General features: G+C 41.5%; 1 protein-coding gene across 1 annotated transcript in view; it reads left to right on the top strand.

Moving 5' to 3' along the window:
• LOC120051937 (BTB/POZ domain-containing adapter for CUL3-mediated RhoA degradation protein 1-like) overlaps positions 1 to 13,994 on the top strand; it is a 45,857-nt gene that overhangs the window by 23,451 nt on the left and 8,412 nt on the right. Inside the window, exon 6 of the mRNA XM_038998819.1 lies at positions 9,940 to 10,135. Coding sequence (XP_038854747.1) covers positions 9,940 to 10,135 — 196 coding nt within the window. The remainder of the gene's footprint in view (positions 1 to 9,939; positions 10,136 to 13,994) is intronic.

Genomic DNA, 13,994 nt, shown 5'->3' with positions numbered 1-13,994 from the left:
GAAGCGTCAGCTCTGACGTCCGGCGAAGTCCGGTTGAGGGCACAGCGGATGGGGTTAAGTTGGCGGACCAGTCGTGGTGGTACTGCGGGGCGCTGTGTCGACAAAGGGTCCAGACCAGATGGCGAAAGAGGTAGTTGTAGTAATTTTGTTTGCTAGTCGGGAGATGCGCCTGGCTCACGGCTAACTGGTGCTAGCTTTGGGGCAGGGGCGTCAGCCACTATAGCCACTCGGTAGCAGCGATGATCTGATGCACAGGTCCAGAGCTTACGGCAAGGATCCGGCGAAGTGGTGGATTCTAGCCGTCTTGAGGTAGAGTCCGGAAGGCATCGGCTGAGTAGCCGGGTGATCACAGAGTAGGCCGGGAGGTGGGCCTGGCTCAGTGCTAGCTTAGGGGCTGGGTCACTCGGTGGCAGCTAGCTAGCTGTGATGATCAGGAGTAATGGTCCAGGGTTTACGGCAGGAATCCGGTGTTGTAGTGGAGAAAACAGTCCAATGCTGGCAAGTATTATCCAGGCAAAAAAAAACGTCTGGTGTCTGCAGAAGGAAAGGTCGCTAGTAGTGGCTAACAATGGCTGAATAGCTAGTAGCTAATTAGCTGGCTAGCTTTGGATGGAGGTTCTGGCTATGAGGTCTAAAAAATAGCGGATCCGTGTCACATTGGGTGAGGCAGGTTACCGGAAGGTATATTTAATTTAAAAGTGGAAAAGAGATTGAAAATAAATTGAAATGTATACGAAAAGTACACAAGTACACGAGAGGACGACAAACCACGTCTGCACTGCTACGCCATCTTGAGCCGTCATCTAGTGATGACAAGCCACCGGGATCTTACAACCTGGGTGGAGAATTACTGAGGATAATAGCAGACGATATTGACACTCCTATTTGCCACATCTTCAATTTAAGCCTACTAGAGAGCTTGTGCCCTCAGGCCTGGAAGGAAGCTAAAGTCATTCCGCTACCCAAGAATAGTAAAGCCCCCTTTAATGTCTCAAATAGCCAACCAATCAGGCTGTTTAGTAAACTTCTGGGAAAATGTGTTTTACCAGATACAATGCTATTTCACAGTAAACAAATCGACAACAGAATTTCAGCATGCTTATAGGGAAGAACACTCAACAAGCACAGCACTTACACAAATGACTGATGATTGGCTGAGAGAAATTGATGATAAAATGATTGTGGGGGCTGTCTTGTTAGACTTCAGTGCAGCTTTTGACATTATCGATCATAGTCTGCTGCTGGAAAAACGTATTTGTTATGGCTTTACACCCCCTGCTATAACGGGGATAAAGAGTCACTTGTCTAACAGAACAATGAGGGTGTTCTTAAATGGAAGCCTCTCAAATATAATCCAGTTAGAATCAGGAATGCCCCAGGATAGCTGTTTAGGCCCCTTGCTTTTTTCTATTTTTACTAACGACATGCCACAGACTTTGAGTAAAACCAGAGTGTCTATGTATGCGGATGGCTCAACACTATACAACACTATACACGTCAGCTATTCCAGCGACTGAAATGATTGCAACACTCAACAAAGAGCTGCAGTTAGTTTCAGAGTGGGTGGCAACTAATAAGTTAGCCCTAAATATTTCTAAAACTTTAAGCATTGTATTTGGAACAAAACACTCATTAAACCCTAAACCTCAACTAATTCTTGTAAAAAATCATGTGGAAATTGAGCAGTTTGAGATGACTAAACTGCTTGGGGTAACACTAGATTGGAAACTGTCATGGTCAACAGATGCAGTAGTAGCTAAGATGGGGAGAAGTCTGTCTATAATAAAGCGTTGTTCTGCCTTAATGACACTATCAACAAGGCAGGTCCTACAGGCCCTAGTTTTGTCACACCTTGACTACTGTTCAGTCGTGTGGTCAGGTGCCACAAAAAAGGACTTAGGAAAATTGCAATTGGCTCAGACCAGGGCAGCACGGCTGGCCCTTGGATGTACACAAAGAGCTAATATTAATAATATGCAATCTCTCCTGGCTGAACGTGGAGGAGAGATTGACTTTGTCGTGTCTTTACTATCATTAAATGAAAACTTTTTTTTTATCAAAGATTCTCTGTAATTAGTATTACGTGATTAAACTGATTAATCATGTAACTGTAATTAACTAGGAAGTCGGGGCACCAAGGAAAATATTCAGATTACAAAGTTATAATTTTCCTAATATAACTTTTCAGGTATTTTCATATCTGAATGAATGAATTATTTATTTTACCTCACGTTAGTCTCATTCCAAACGTCGTAAATTGTTGGTTATCTGCACGAACCCAGTCTTCACTATGAGTCATCCATACATCAATTGTCTTAAATCATTTATTTACTAACTAAGTAATTCACAGAAATGCATAAACAAACAAACAAAGTAAATATGGTTACAAGAAATGATAGGGGAACGTGCCCTAGTGGGCTAAACCGACATGGCGGCTTGTTAGACAAAGGGGGAGTGGGGGTCAGATGAGAAGTCGCTACAGAGTTGATAATTATAACAATTGAAATGCTAATCCTTTGCACATGAACGCTCACTCATTCGGGAACAATTGCAATCAATATATATATTTACGCTCAGTGTGTCGTCGGGATCTCTACTGAAAAGTTTGTTTCTGTTGGAGAGTTTCCGTCCTCTCTCTCTCTCTCTCTCTGTCGTGGTTAGAGTGGATTGTTCAGAGTGACATTCATTCATGTCGTTATGGATAGGTGTTTCGGCGGTTGTCGTTCTTCGCGTTCAATGATACCGAATTCCTAGCTGCAGACTAGTAATTAATATCAAAGACTTGTTCTTATTCTGTCGGTATCGATAGTCTAAGAGTTTAAACACGAGGGATGGTTAAAAGATTCAGCAGTCTGGTCTCAAACCTTGGCCCTCTTGTTATTGAGGTAAGCTGGTCTGCAACCTTTGTCCTCTCGTGATTGAGAGAAACATGGTCTGGTGATAGAAAACCCGAGTGGGGGTTTTATTCGGAAGTTGCAGAAAAGGGCCTGTCCCAGGATGCCCGACCCTAACTGGGCTCATGGGCGGTCCTCTGATTTAGTTTAACTCAAAAGGGAATTGGAGTTTCCTTCATTAAACAGTCCAAAATCACATTACACAATTTTACAAACAGTATCATCCTCATTCATCTTATACAACAATTAGATGTAAACCTCATATCTGAGGCTATTATATAAACAGCTGTATGGTAATGTGGCCGCACCGTCTCCCATGAGCTTCCCCAAGTTGTAACAAACGGACCAGTTCGTAGCTGGATTCTTCACCGATCTTTTATACCTTCTCCGGAACGTAAATGTTGTTCGGACCTCAAGTTCTGTGAAGTGGAAGAAATTCCTTTGTTCTCTATGAAAACTCACTCTGTCTCTATACTGTGTGGCCATGAGGATCTTCCCTAGGAATGTACGACCTCTCTGACCACAGCAGCCTGGTTGTAGGAGGCAGAGAGAGGGGGATGATGCTCGCTGTACCCAAAGAGGGCAACGTCATGACAACTTCATCACTACTTTTATTTATGAGAGGTATTGACATGTTGAACGCACCGAGCTGTCTGTCTAAACTACTGGCACACAGCTCGGACACCCATGCATACCCTACCAGACATGCCACAAGAGGTCTCTTCACAGTCCCCAAATCCAGAACAGACTATGGGAGGCACACAGTACTACAGAGCCATGACTACATGGAACTCTATACCACATTAAGTAACCTACTCAAGCAGTGACATTTATTTAAATAACATGTTAAAAAACACCTTTATGGATCAGCGGGGACTGTGAAGCAACACAAACATTGGCACAGACACATGCATACACACACACGATAACATACGCACTATACATCCATATGGATTTAGTACTGTAGATACAGTGGGGAGAACAAGTATTTGATACACTGACGATTTTGCAGGTTTTCCTACTTACAAAGCATGTAGAGGTCTGTAATTTTTTATCATAGGTACACTTCAACTGTCAGAGACGGAATCTAAAACAAAAATCCAGAAAATCACATTGTATGATTTTTAAGTAATTAATTTGCATTTTATTGCATGACATAAGTATTTGATCACCTACCAACCAGTAAGAATTCCGGCTTTCACAGACCTGTTAATTTTTCTTTAAGAAGCCCTCCTGTTCTCCACTCATTACCTGTATTAACTGCACCTGTTTGAACTCGTTACCTGTATAAAAGACACCTGTCCACACACTCAATCAAACAGACTCCAACCTCTCCACAATGGCCAAGACCAGAGAGCTGTGTAAGGACATCAGGGATAAAATTGTAGACCTGCACAAGGCTGGGATGGGCTACAGGACAATAGGCAAGCAGCTTGGTGAGAAGGCAACAACTGTTGGCGCAATTATTAGAAAATGGAAGAAGTTGAAGATGACGGTCAATCACCCTCGGTATGGGGCTCAATGCAAGATCTCACCTCGTGGGGCATCAATGATCATGAGGAAGGTGAGGGATCAGCCCAGAACTACACGGCAGGACCTAGTCAATGGCCTGAAGAGAGCTGGGATCACAGTCTCAAAGAAAACCATTAGTAACACACTACGCCGTCATGGATTAAAATCCTGCAGCGCACGCAAGGTCCCCCTGCTCAAGCCAGCTGGATGATCTGGATGATCTAGAGGAGGAATGGGAGAAGGTCATGTGGTCTGATGAGACAAAAATAGAGCTTTTTGGTCTAAACTCCACTCGCCGTGTTTGGAGGAAGAAGAAGGATGAGTACAACCCCAAGAACACCATCCCAACCGTGAAGCATGGAGGTGGAAACATCATTCTTTGGAGATGCTTTTCTGCAAAGGGGACAGGACGACTGCACCGTATTGAGGGGAGGATGGATGGGGCCATGTATCGCGAGATCTTGGCCAACAACCTCCTTCCCTCAGTAAGAGCATTGAAGATGGGTCGTGGCTGGGTCTTCCAGCATGACAACGACCCAAAACACACAGCCAAGGCAACTAAGGAGTGGCTCCGTAAGAAGCATCTCAAGGTCCTGGAGTGGCCTAGCCAGTCTCCAGACCTGAACCCAATAGAAAATCTTTGGAGGGAGCTGAAAGTCCGTATTGCCCAGCGACAACCCCGAAACCTGAAGGATCTGGAGAAGGTCTGTATGGAGGAGTGGGCCAAAATCCCTGCTGCAGTGTGTGCAAACCTGGTCAAGAACTACAGGAAACGTATGATCTCTGTAATTGCAAACAAAGGTTTCTGTACCAAATATTAAGTTCTGCTTTTCTGATGTATCAAATACTTATGTCATGCAATAAAATGCAAATTAATTACTTAAAAATCATACAATGTGATTTTCTGGATTTTTGTTTTAGATTCCGTCTCTCACAGTTGAAGTGTACATATGATAAAAATTACAGACCTCTACATGCTTTGTAAGTAGGAAAACCTGCAAAATCGGCAGTGTGTCAAATACTTGTTCTCCCCACTGTATGTGGTGGTGGAGTAGGTGCCTGAGGGCACACAGTGTGTTGTGAAATCTGTGACTGTATTGTAATGTTTTTAAAATGGTATAAACTGTCTTAATTTTGTTGGACCCCAAGAAGAGTAGCTACTGCTTTGGCAGCAGCTAATGGGGATCTATAATAAATACATAATACAAATATTGGCACCATCCGAAGTACATATGCTTAAATCATCAGTTCATTTTATGCAGTCTAGAGATCAACCTGTACTTCGTTTTACATGTATTCAATACTAATTTCAGGCCAGTTTTTCTGTAATACAATGAAAGCATACTGTTGTTCCGATAGGGCCTGGTCAAATCAAATCAAATTTTATTTGTCACATACACATGGTTAGCAGATGTTAATGCGAGTGTAGCGAAATGCTTGTGCTTCTAGTTCCGACAATGCAGTAATAACCAACGAGTAATCTAACCTAACAATTCCACAACTACTACCTTATACACACAAGTGTAAAGGGATAAAGAATATGTACATAAAGATATATGAATGAGTGATGGTACAGAACGGCATAGGCAAGATGCAGTAGATGGTATCGAGTACAGTATATACATATGAGATGAGTAATGTAGGGTATGTAAACATAAAAGTGCATAATTTAAAGTGGCTAGTGATACATGTATTACATAAAGATGGCAAGATGCAGTAGATGATATAGAGTACAGTATATAAATATACATTATATTAAGTGGCATTGTTTAAAGTGGCTAGTGATACATTTTTGATCAATTTCCATCAATTTCCATTATTAAAGTGAGCTGGAGTTGAGTCAGTATGTTGGCAGCAGCCACTTGATGTTAGTGGTGGCTGTTTAACAGTCGGATGGCCTTGAGATAGAAGCTGTTTTTCAGTCTCTCGGTCCCTGCTTTGATGCACCTGTACTGACCTCGCCTTCTGGATGATAGCGGGTTGAACAGGCAGTGGCTCGGGTGGTTGTTGTCCTTGATGATCTTTATGGCCTTCCTGTGACATCGTGGAGGCAATGGCATACACAACAGTGTCATCGGTGCAGCATACAAGTGCAGGTCAATTTATTTTAACAGAAAAGTCAGTATTGTTCATGTAAACAGTATAAAGTTCAGACCCAGAATCGACCCCTGCGGGACACCTTTCGTTATGTCCAGATTTAACACCATCAGTAGATACACATTTGAGTTCCATCTTTCAAGTAATTTTTAACAAGCCTTGTCTCGGCCAATTGAGGAAAGCCTCGGAATTAGCAGTGAGTGATCAACAGTAGCGAGTGATAGTAGTGACACATCAATGAAGAGGCCAGCACAATGTTGCCTTTTATCTATACCATTACCCACATCATTTATACATGTAACTAAGGATGCCGCAGAGAGAGTGCTATGACCTGGTCTAAAACCTGACTGGTGTACATTTCAAAGATAAGAAAGGTCTTAGCTGAGAATTAATCAATGGTTCTAATCATTTAGCTAGGCAATAAAGTTTAGAAAGACGGAGATAATTAAGTCACAAGGGTCTCCACATTATGAGTTAATGATTCCGCAATCGGGGGTAGAGCTGCTGCAAAAATGGATCAAGCATGGAGTTTTGTTTTACATCAATCTTAAGCAAAGCATCTAGTACATCACAGTTAAATTCACTAGAGGTAGACTGGTTCACCGGCAAGTCAGCTAGAGGCTGGTGGAGGGGAGGGCAGTCTGAGATTTCCGTGATTCCAGTTTTGAGCATGGCAGAAGTCATGCAGGATTGACAGCATGGCCAATGTTGAATGTTTATCCTTTTTAGCTTGAAAAAGAGACCCTTGAACCCAGACTTGGACCACACACACACTCCACTGAATAGCAGGCTAGTGATTGCTTTGCAACACTTGCAGTCAGCCACTGATTCCTTCCAAACCACTCATTGTTGAATTTGTGATTTTCAACTTGTTGTGTAATGTTTATGTGCAATGGCCAATGAGCACCGATACTTTTTATCTATAATTTATCTTCATTATTTATCTTCGTATGACAAGGATTGAAAATAATTTACCAGTAGATTGTTGACTTGCTAGCTAAGATTTTGAAAGTATGATGTTGACATGATCAGTCCAATCAAAGCTACTGTAGATATAACGTGCCTTCTTGGATGGGCACTTCTAATGTAACTCTATGGCAGCACCCAAGGTGCTTGAATTTTCGGTGACATAGTGTCCTCATGAGTGACAGAACTCTGAGCCAATCAAGGCGCAAATAGAGAACATTACCAACCCCTACTCTTTTGTATTTTCCGCTGGCTACCCCACCACCACAGAAAGCACTGAGGTAGGCTGAAACACCTGCATTTTGGAGCTGCCTTACTCAAGAATGCAAAAAATAGACCGTGTTTGTATGCGGCTTTATTAACTCAAAGATTTTTTTTACCTTGTTTGTGAACTGATATGTGACACGTATTAATGCCAAAATAACATGCAAAACAAGCACAATTTTTTGGGGACACACCTACTCATTCAAGGGTTTTCTTTATTTTGACTACATTGTAGAATAATAGTGAAGACATCAAATCTATGAAATAACACATGGAATCATGTAGTAACCAAAAAAGTGTTAAACAAATCAAAATATATTTTATATTTGAGATTCTTCATAGTAGCCACCCTTTGCCTTGATGACAGCTTTGCACACTCTTGGCATTCTCTCAACCAGCTTCATGAGGTAGTCACCTGGAATGCATTTCAATTAATAGGTGTGCCTTGTTAATTTGTGGAATTTCTTTCCTTCTTAATGCGTTTGAGCAAATCAGTTGTGACAAGGTAGGGGTGTTATACAGAAGATAGCCCTATTTGGTTAGCACACCAGGTACTGTTGATATTCAGGAACAATGTTCCCTCAATTTTTCAGACACTGAGCAAATTTCAGGTCTTGGGATCGGAAACTTGAACACTGAGCATTCTGTGCAACTTCCGGCACACGTTTACTTTGAAATTCAACTCTACCCGCTTTATTTAATTTTTTAATTAACCTTTATTTAACCAGGAAGGGCTCATTGAGATTTGAAATCTCTTTTTCAAGAGCGTCCTGACCAAGATAGGCAGCACCAAGTCATTACACAATTACAGAGACAACATGCAAAACTACAAGTAATCTAGTAAAAACCATAGAATTCACAAGAGTATAACAAAATCATAAAACAGCAAATTAAAAACATTGACAGGTCAGGGAATCAGTCTCAAAATCCTTCATCGGTGATTTAAAAACACCAGTTGCAGTTTTAGACTGTGGCCAAGTAGGCTACTGTGGCTATTTGAGTCTAATAGGCCTATCAGTGGCCTGACAAGAAAAACTATGCAAATCCTATCATAACATTTTCGCATGGAAATGGCTATAGATTTTTGGGGATATATAGCCTATTGTAGCCTCTATGTGTTCAACGTAGGCCTACATTCCATGAGACTTTAAAAAAACATTATGCAGGGCTTGATATTACTTGTCCTAAAGCCCAAGTCACTTGTCCAAACAAAACAAAAAAGTTCTGTAAACACCATGGGTGTAATAGGTGACTGGAAATTGCGTTGTAGGCTATTGTGTTTGTGTATGATGCAAGAAACTACAAAATACAATTAATTTATTACAATAACCAGACAAAAATGTAGGCTACCCTCTGCCTATAGGCTTGAATATGCAAGAAAAAAAGCCAGTCTCAAAATACAACACTGTCTTAAGAGCAATCAAAGCTCTTACCAAACTCTCTTTTGAAAGATAGCAAGAAATGTTCAGGTTTTGTGCTTTGATAGGAAGCAATCACTCTACCATTGCTGACCAAAAAAATGCTATAACTGGGCTTGTAACTTGCTAAATAGGAAAGGATATCAACAAATGTGCAAGTTGAGGGCTGTAAAATCTGCTCTTTGATCTCAAAAGCACATACTCGACAGCAGATTATTGAACGACCTGCTACATCAAAATTACTGACTCAATCTTGCAAAGTTAGTATCAGCCACTTTCAATGCAACAAACCTTTGTTGATTTGATCGCAATTCAAACATTAGAAGGAAACGATCTGTTTAAGGAAAGATGTGTAAACTAATGGGGCAACTCTAGTGAAGTTCAATCTTGCGCGGGCCAGCATTTCCTCTGCGCGGAAGTCCTGAGGGAGTTGCGTGGTCACATGCGCGCAGCTTAGAGGGAACATTGCCCAGGAGTTTAGGTATATCCAATAAGTCATCATGTTATAGCTGCTGTTGACTTAATAGGGGATTCCATGCCCAAAGTCACTCTTTTAGCAAGCACTGCCACAATTAAGCTAAGCAACAAAAAAGTTACATTACTTACTGCCTACTTTTTAGAAATGTAAAACCAAATATTTCAATTTGAGATTTCAGGGTTTCATGTATGTCAGGCATTGTTGCCAAGGGGTGATGCTTCTCAAGTCAGGATATCACGCTCTCTGCATGTCGACAATGGTGCTGTGTCTTTGGGATTGACCCTAAGCCTTGCTTTTCCCTCTCCTTCAGTAACTCGGACGACAACCTGTTGAAAAACATTGAGCTGTTTGATAAACTGGGGCTGCGCTTCAACGGGCGCGTCCTGTTTGTCAAGGATGTGCTCGGGGACGAGATCTGCTGCTGGTCCTTCTACGGTGAGGGACGCAAGATCGCTGAGGTGTGCTGCACATCCATTGTCTACGCCACTGAGAAGAAACAGACCAAGGTAAGCCCAGTCAACTACTTATAACTGCAATCCCGCTAACGGGATCGATATGACAACAGCCAGATAAAGCGCAGGGCGCCAAATTCAAACAGAAATCTCATAATTAAAATTCCTCAAACATACATGTCTTATATCATTTTAAAGGTAATCTTGTTGTTAATCCCACCACAGTGTCTGATTACAAATAGGCTTTTCAGCGAAAGCACTACAAACGATTATGTTAGGTCACCACCAAACCACAATAAGCACAGCCATTTTTCCAGCGAAAGATAGCTTTCACAAAAAGCAGAAATAGAGATAAAATTAATCACTAACCTTTGATGATCTTCATCAGATGACACTCATAGGACTTCATGTTACACAATACATGTATGTTTTGTATGATAAAGTTCATATTGATATCAATAAATCTGAGATTGCTGCTATAACTTTATGACCCTTCACATACCTAACCATTTCCTTGGCTCTCTTGTAGAGTGCATCCATTGTTTGGCGTGTTACGTTCACTAGTTCCAAAAACATCAAGTGATTTTGCATAGCCACATCGTTTCAACAGAAATACTCATCATAAATGTAGATGATAATAGAAGTTATACACATGGAATTATAGATATACCTCTCCTTAATGCAACCGCTGTGTCAGATTTCAAAAAAACTTTACGGAAAAAGCAAACCATGCAATAATCTGAGACGGCGCTCAGAACAATAGCCAGTATTTGCAAATACTGTGCCAAATCATTTGTGAAGAATGTAACAAAGATGCAGAATCATCTGGCCAAGTGCATGAATTTCCCTCAGCTCTCACAACAAGCAACCTCTGACAAAAGTCCCTCTACTTCTATTCGAGGATAAAATTATGAATTGAGACACCTTATCGATAGCAACAGCTCATGGTCCTCCTGGAATCGGAAGTTTTTTTTGACTCAATGGAGGAACGTAGTCAGAGAAATGCTGATAAATGTCTTGCTCGAGCTGTGTATGCAACTGGTTCACCTCTGATGCTCACAGGAAATGTGTATTGGAAGAGATTTCTGAATGTTCTTCGCCCAGCATACACCCCTCCAACCAGACATGCTTTATCTACTAATTTTCTGGATGCAGAGTTCAAGTGAAGGTCAAGCAAATCATAGAGAAAGCAGACTGTATTGCAATCATCTCTGATGGGTGGTTGAATGTTCGTGGGCAAGGAATAATTAACTACATCTTCACCCCTCAACCAGTCTTCTACAAGAGCACAGACAAGGGACAACAGACACACCGGTCTCTACATTGCAGATGAGCTGAAGGCAGTCATCAATGACCTTGGACCACAGAAGGTATTTGCACTGGTGACAGACAATGCTGCTTGGTCTAAAGTGGAGGAGTCCTACCTTCACACCCATTGGCTGTGCTGCTCATGCATTGAATCTGCTCCTCGAGGACATCTTGGCACTGAAAACAATGGATGCACTCTACAAGAGAGCCAAGGAAATGGTTAGGTATGTGAAGGGTCATAAAGTTATAGCAGCAATCTACCTCACCAAGCAAAGTGAAAAGAATAAGAGCACCACATTGAAGCTGCCCAGCAACACCCATTGGGGTGGTGTTGTCGTCATGTCTGACACTCTCCTGGAAGGGAAGGAGTCTCTCCAAGAAATAGCCATATCACAGTCTGCCGATATCGTCAGCCCCATCGAGAGGATCCTCCTGGATGATGCATTTTGGAAGAGAGTGGTAAGCAACCTGAAACTCCTGAATCCTATAGCAGTAGCCATTGCACGGATTGAGGGAGACAATGCCAGCCTGTCTGATGTTCAGAATCTGCTTGCAGATGTAAGAGAAGAAATCTGTACTGCCCACTTCACTGTTGCTCCCACCAGAGGAAACTGCAGTTCTGAAATACATCAAAAAGTGTAAAGACTTCTGCCTGAAGTCCATACACGCTGCAGCATACATGTTGGACCCCAAGTATGCTGGCAAGAGAACCCTGTCTGGGGCAGAGATCAACTAGGCATATGCTGTCATCACTACCGTGTCTCGCCACCTTGGCCTGGATGAGGGCAAGGTTCTTGGCAGTCTGGCGAAGTACACTTCCAAGCAAGGGCTTTGGGATGGAGATGCAATCGTGCCAACATATCTCATCGGCCACCTGGTGGAAGGGGCTTTGTGGATCTGGGGCTCTTTCCCCTGTTGCCACCATCATCCTCTAAATCCCACCAACATCAGCCGCCTCAGAGCGCAACTGGTCCTTGTTTGGGAACAGACACACCAAAGCATGCAACAGGCTGACCAATACAAGGGTTGAAAAATTGGTGGCCATCTGGGGAAATTTGAGGCTTTTTGAGCCTGACAACGAGCTATCCTCAACAAGGTTGGAAAGTAACAGTGAAGATGAGGCCTCAGAGTCTAATGTTCAAGAGGTGGACATTGAGGAGGTCCAGGAAGAAGACATGGAAGCCTGAGAGGAAGACAACCAAAGCTTTAGTTTCTAGACTATAATTTTACAGATGTATGTCAAATGTTTTTAGGAGATGCGATGGATCATTCAATAATCCCTTTTGTTGTTCAGTGAAATCATTCCATGTGAAGAGTCAACTCATTTTAATTAAAGTTCAATTCGTAACTAAATTGTTATATTTCTATTAGAAGGTTTTAATCATTTGCAATTATGTCTACTTATGACAAGGTAAAGGTTTATGTTTCTGTCTCCATATGATATGGTAAATATATCCAATGCAAAAAAGATAAGCATTTAAATGGTATTAATATTAATTTGCATATATTTCCGTTAATTCCCATATTCCTGTTAATTCCCACGGGAAGTTTCCACCTCTGAATATTCCCCAAAATGTGCAACCCTAATCACAATATAATAGCCATATCTAGGAAAACTAAAGTTCCAAAGGCTGGGCCTAATATATAGTGTATAAGAGGTCATACAATAAGTTTTGTAGTGATTCATATGTTTATGATGTAAAGAATATTTGCTGGTCTGTGTTGTCATGAGGAGCAATCAGACACTGCACTTGACACTTATGAAATTGCTTATTCCAGTTACTAATCAGCACGCACCCATTTAAGAAAATGACTGTAAAAACTGTTAAATCCCCTATGATTGATGAGGAATTGAAAAATGTTATGGTCGAGAGGGATGATGCAAAAGGTATGGCAAATAAGTCTGGCAGCCCAACTGATTGGCAAACGTACAGCAAATTAAGAACTCATGTGACTAAGATAAATACAAATAAACTATACTATGAAACAAACATGAATGATAGTAAAAAGCTTTGGAGTACCTTAAATTACATTTTTGGGAAAAAAGCCAACTCGGCTCCTTCATTCATTGAATCAGATGGCTCATTAATCACAAAACCCACTGATATTGCCAACTACTTTAATGACTTTTTCATAGCAAGATAAACAAACTTAGGAATGACATGCCAGCAACCAACACTGACACTACACATCCAAGTATATCTGACCAGATTATGAAAGACAAGAATTGTACTTTTTGAATTCCATAAAGCCAAGTGTGGAAGAGGTGAAAAAATTGTTATCAGCAATGACAAGCCACCGGGGTCTGAAATTCTGGATGGAAAATTACTGAGGATAATGGCGGACGATATTGCCACTCTTATTTACCACATTTTCAATTTAAGCCTACTAGAGGACGTGTGCCCTCAGGCCTGGAGGGAAGCTAAAGTCATTCCGCTACCCAAGAGTAGTAAAGCCCCCTTTACTGGCTCAAATACCCGACCAATCAGCCTGTTACCAACCCTTATTAAACTTCTGGAAAAAATTGTGTTTGACCAGATACAATGCTATTTCACAGTAAACAAATTGACAACAGACTTTCAGCACGCATATAGAGGACACTCAA

The sequence above is a fragment of the Salvelinus namaycush genome, chromosome 8 (genome assembly GCF_016432855.1).
Source record: "Salvelinus namaycush isolate Seneca chromosome 8, SaNama_1.0, whole genome shotgun sequence".
Lineage (NCBI taxonomy): Eukaryota > Metazoa > Chordata > Actinopteri > Salmoniformes > Salmonidae > Salvelinus > Salvelinus namaycush.
The sequence above is the reverse complement of the archived record's forward strand: the minus strand, read 5'-3'. Positions and strand labels throughout refer to the sequence as shown.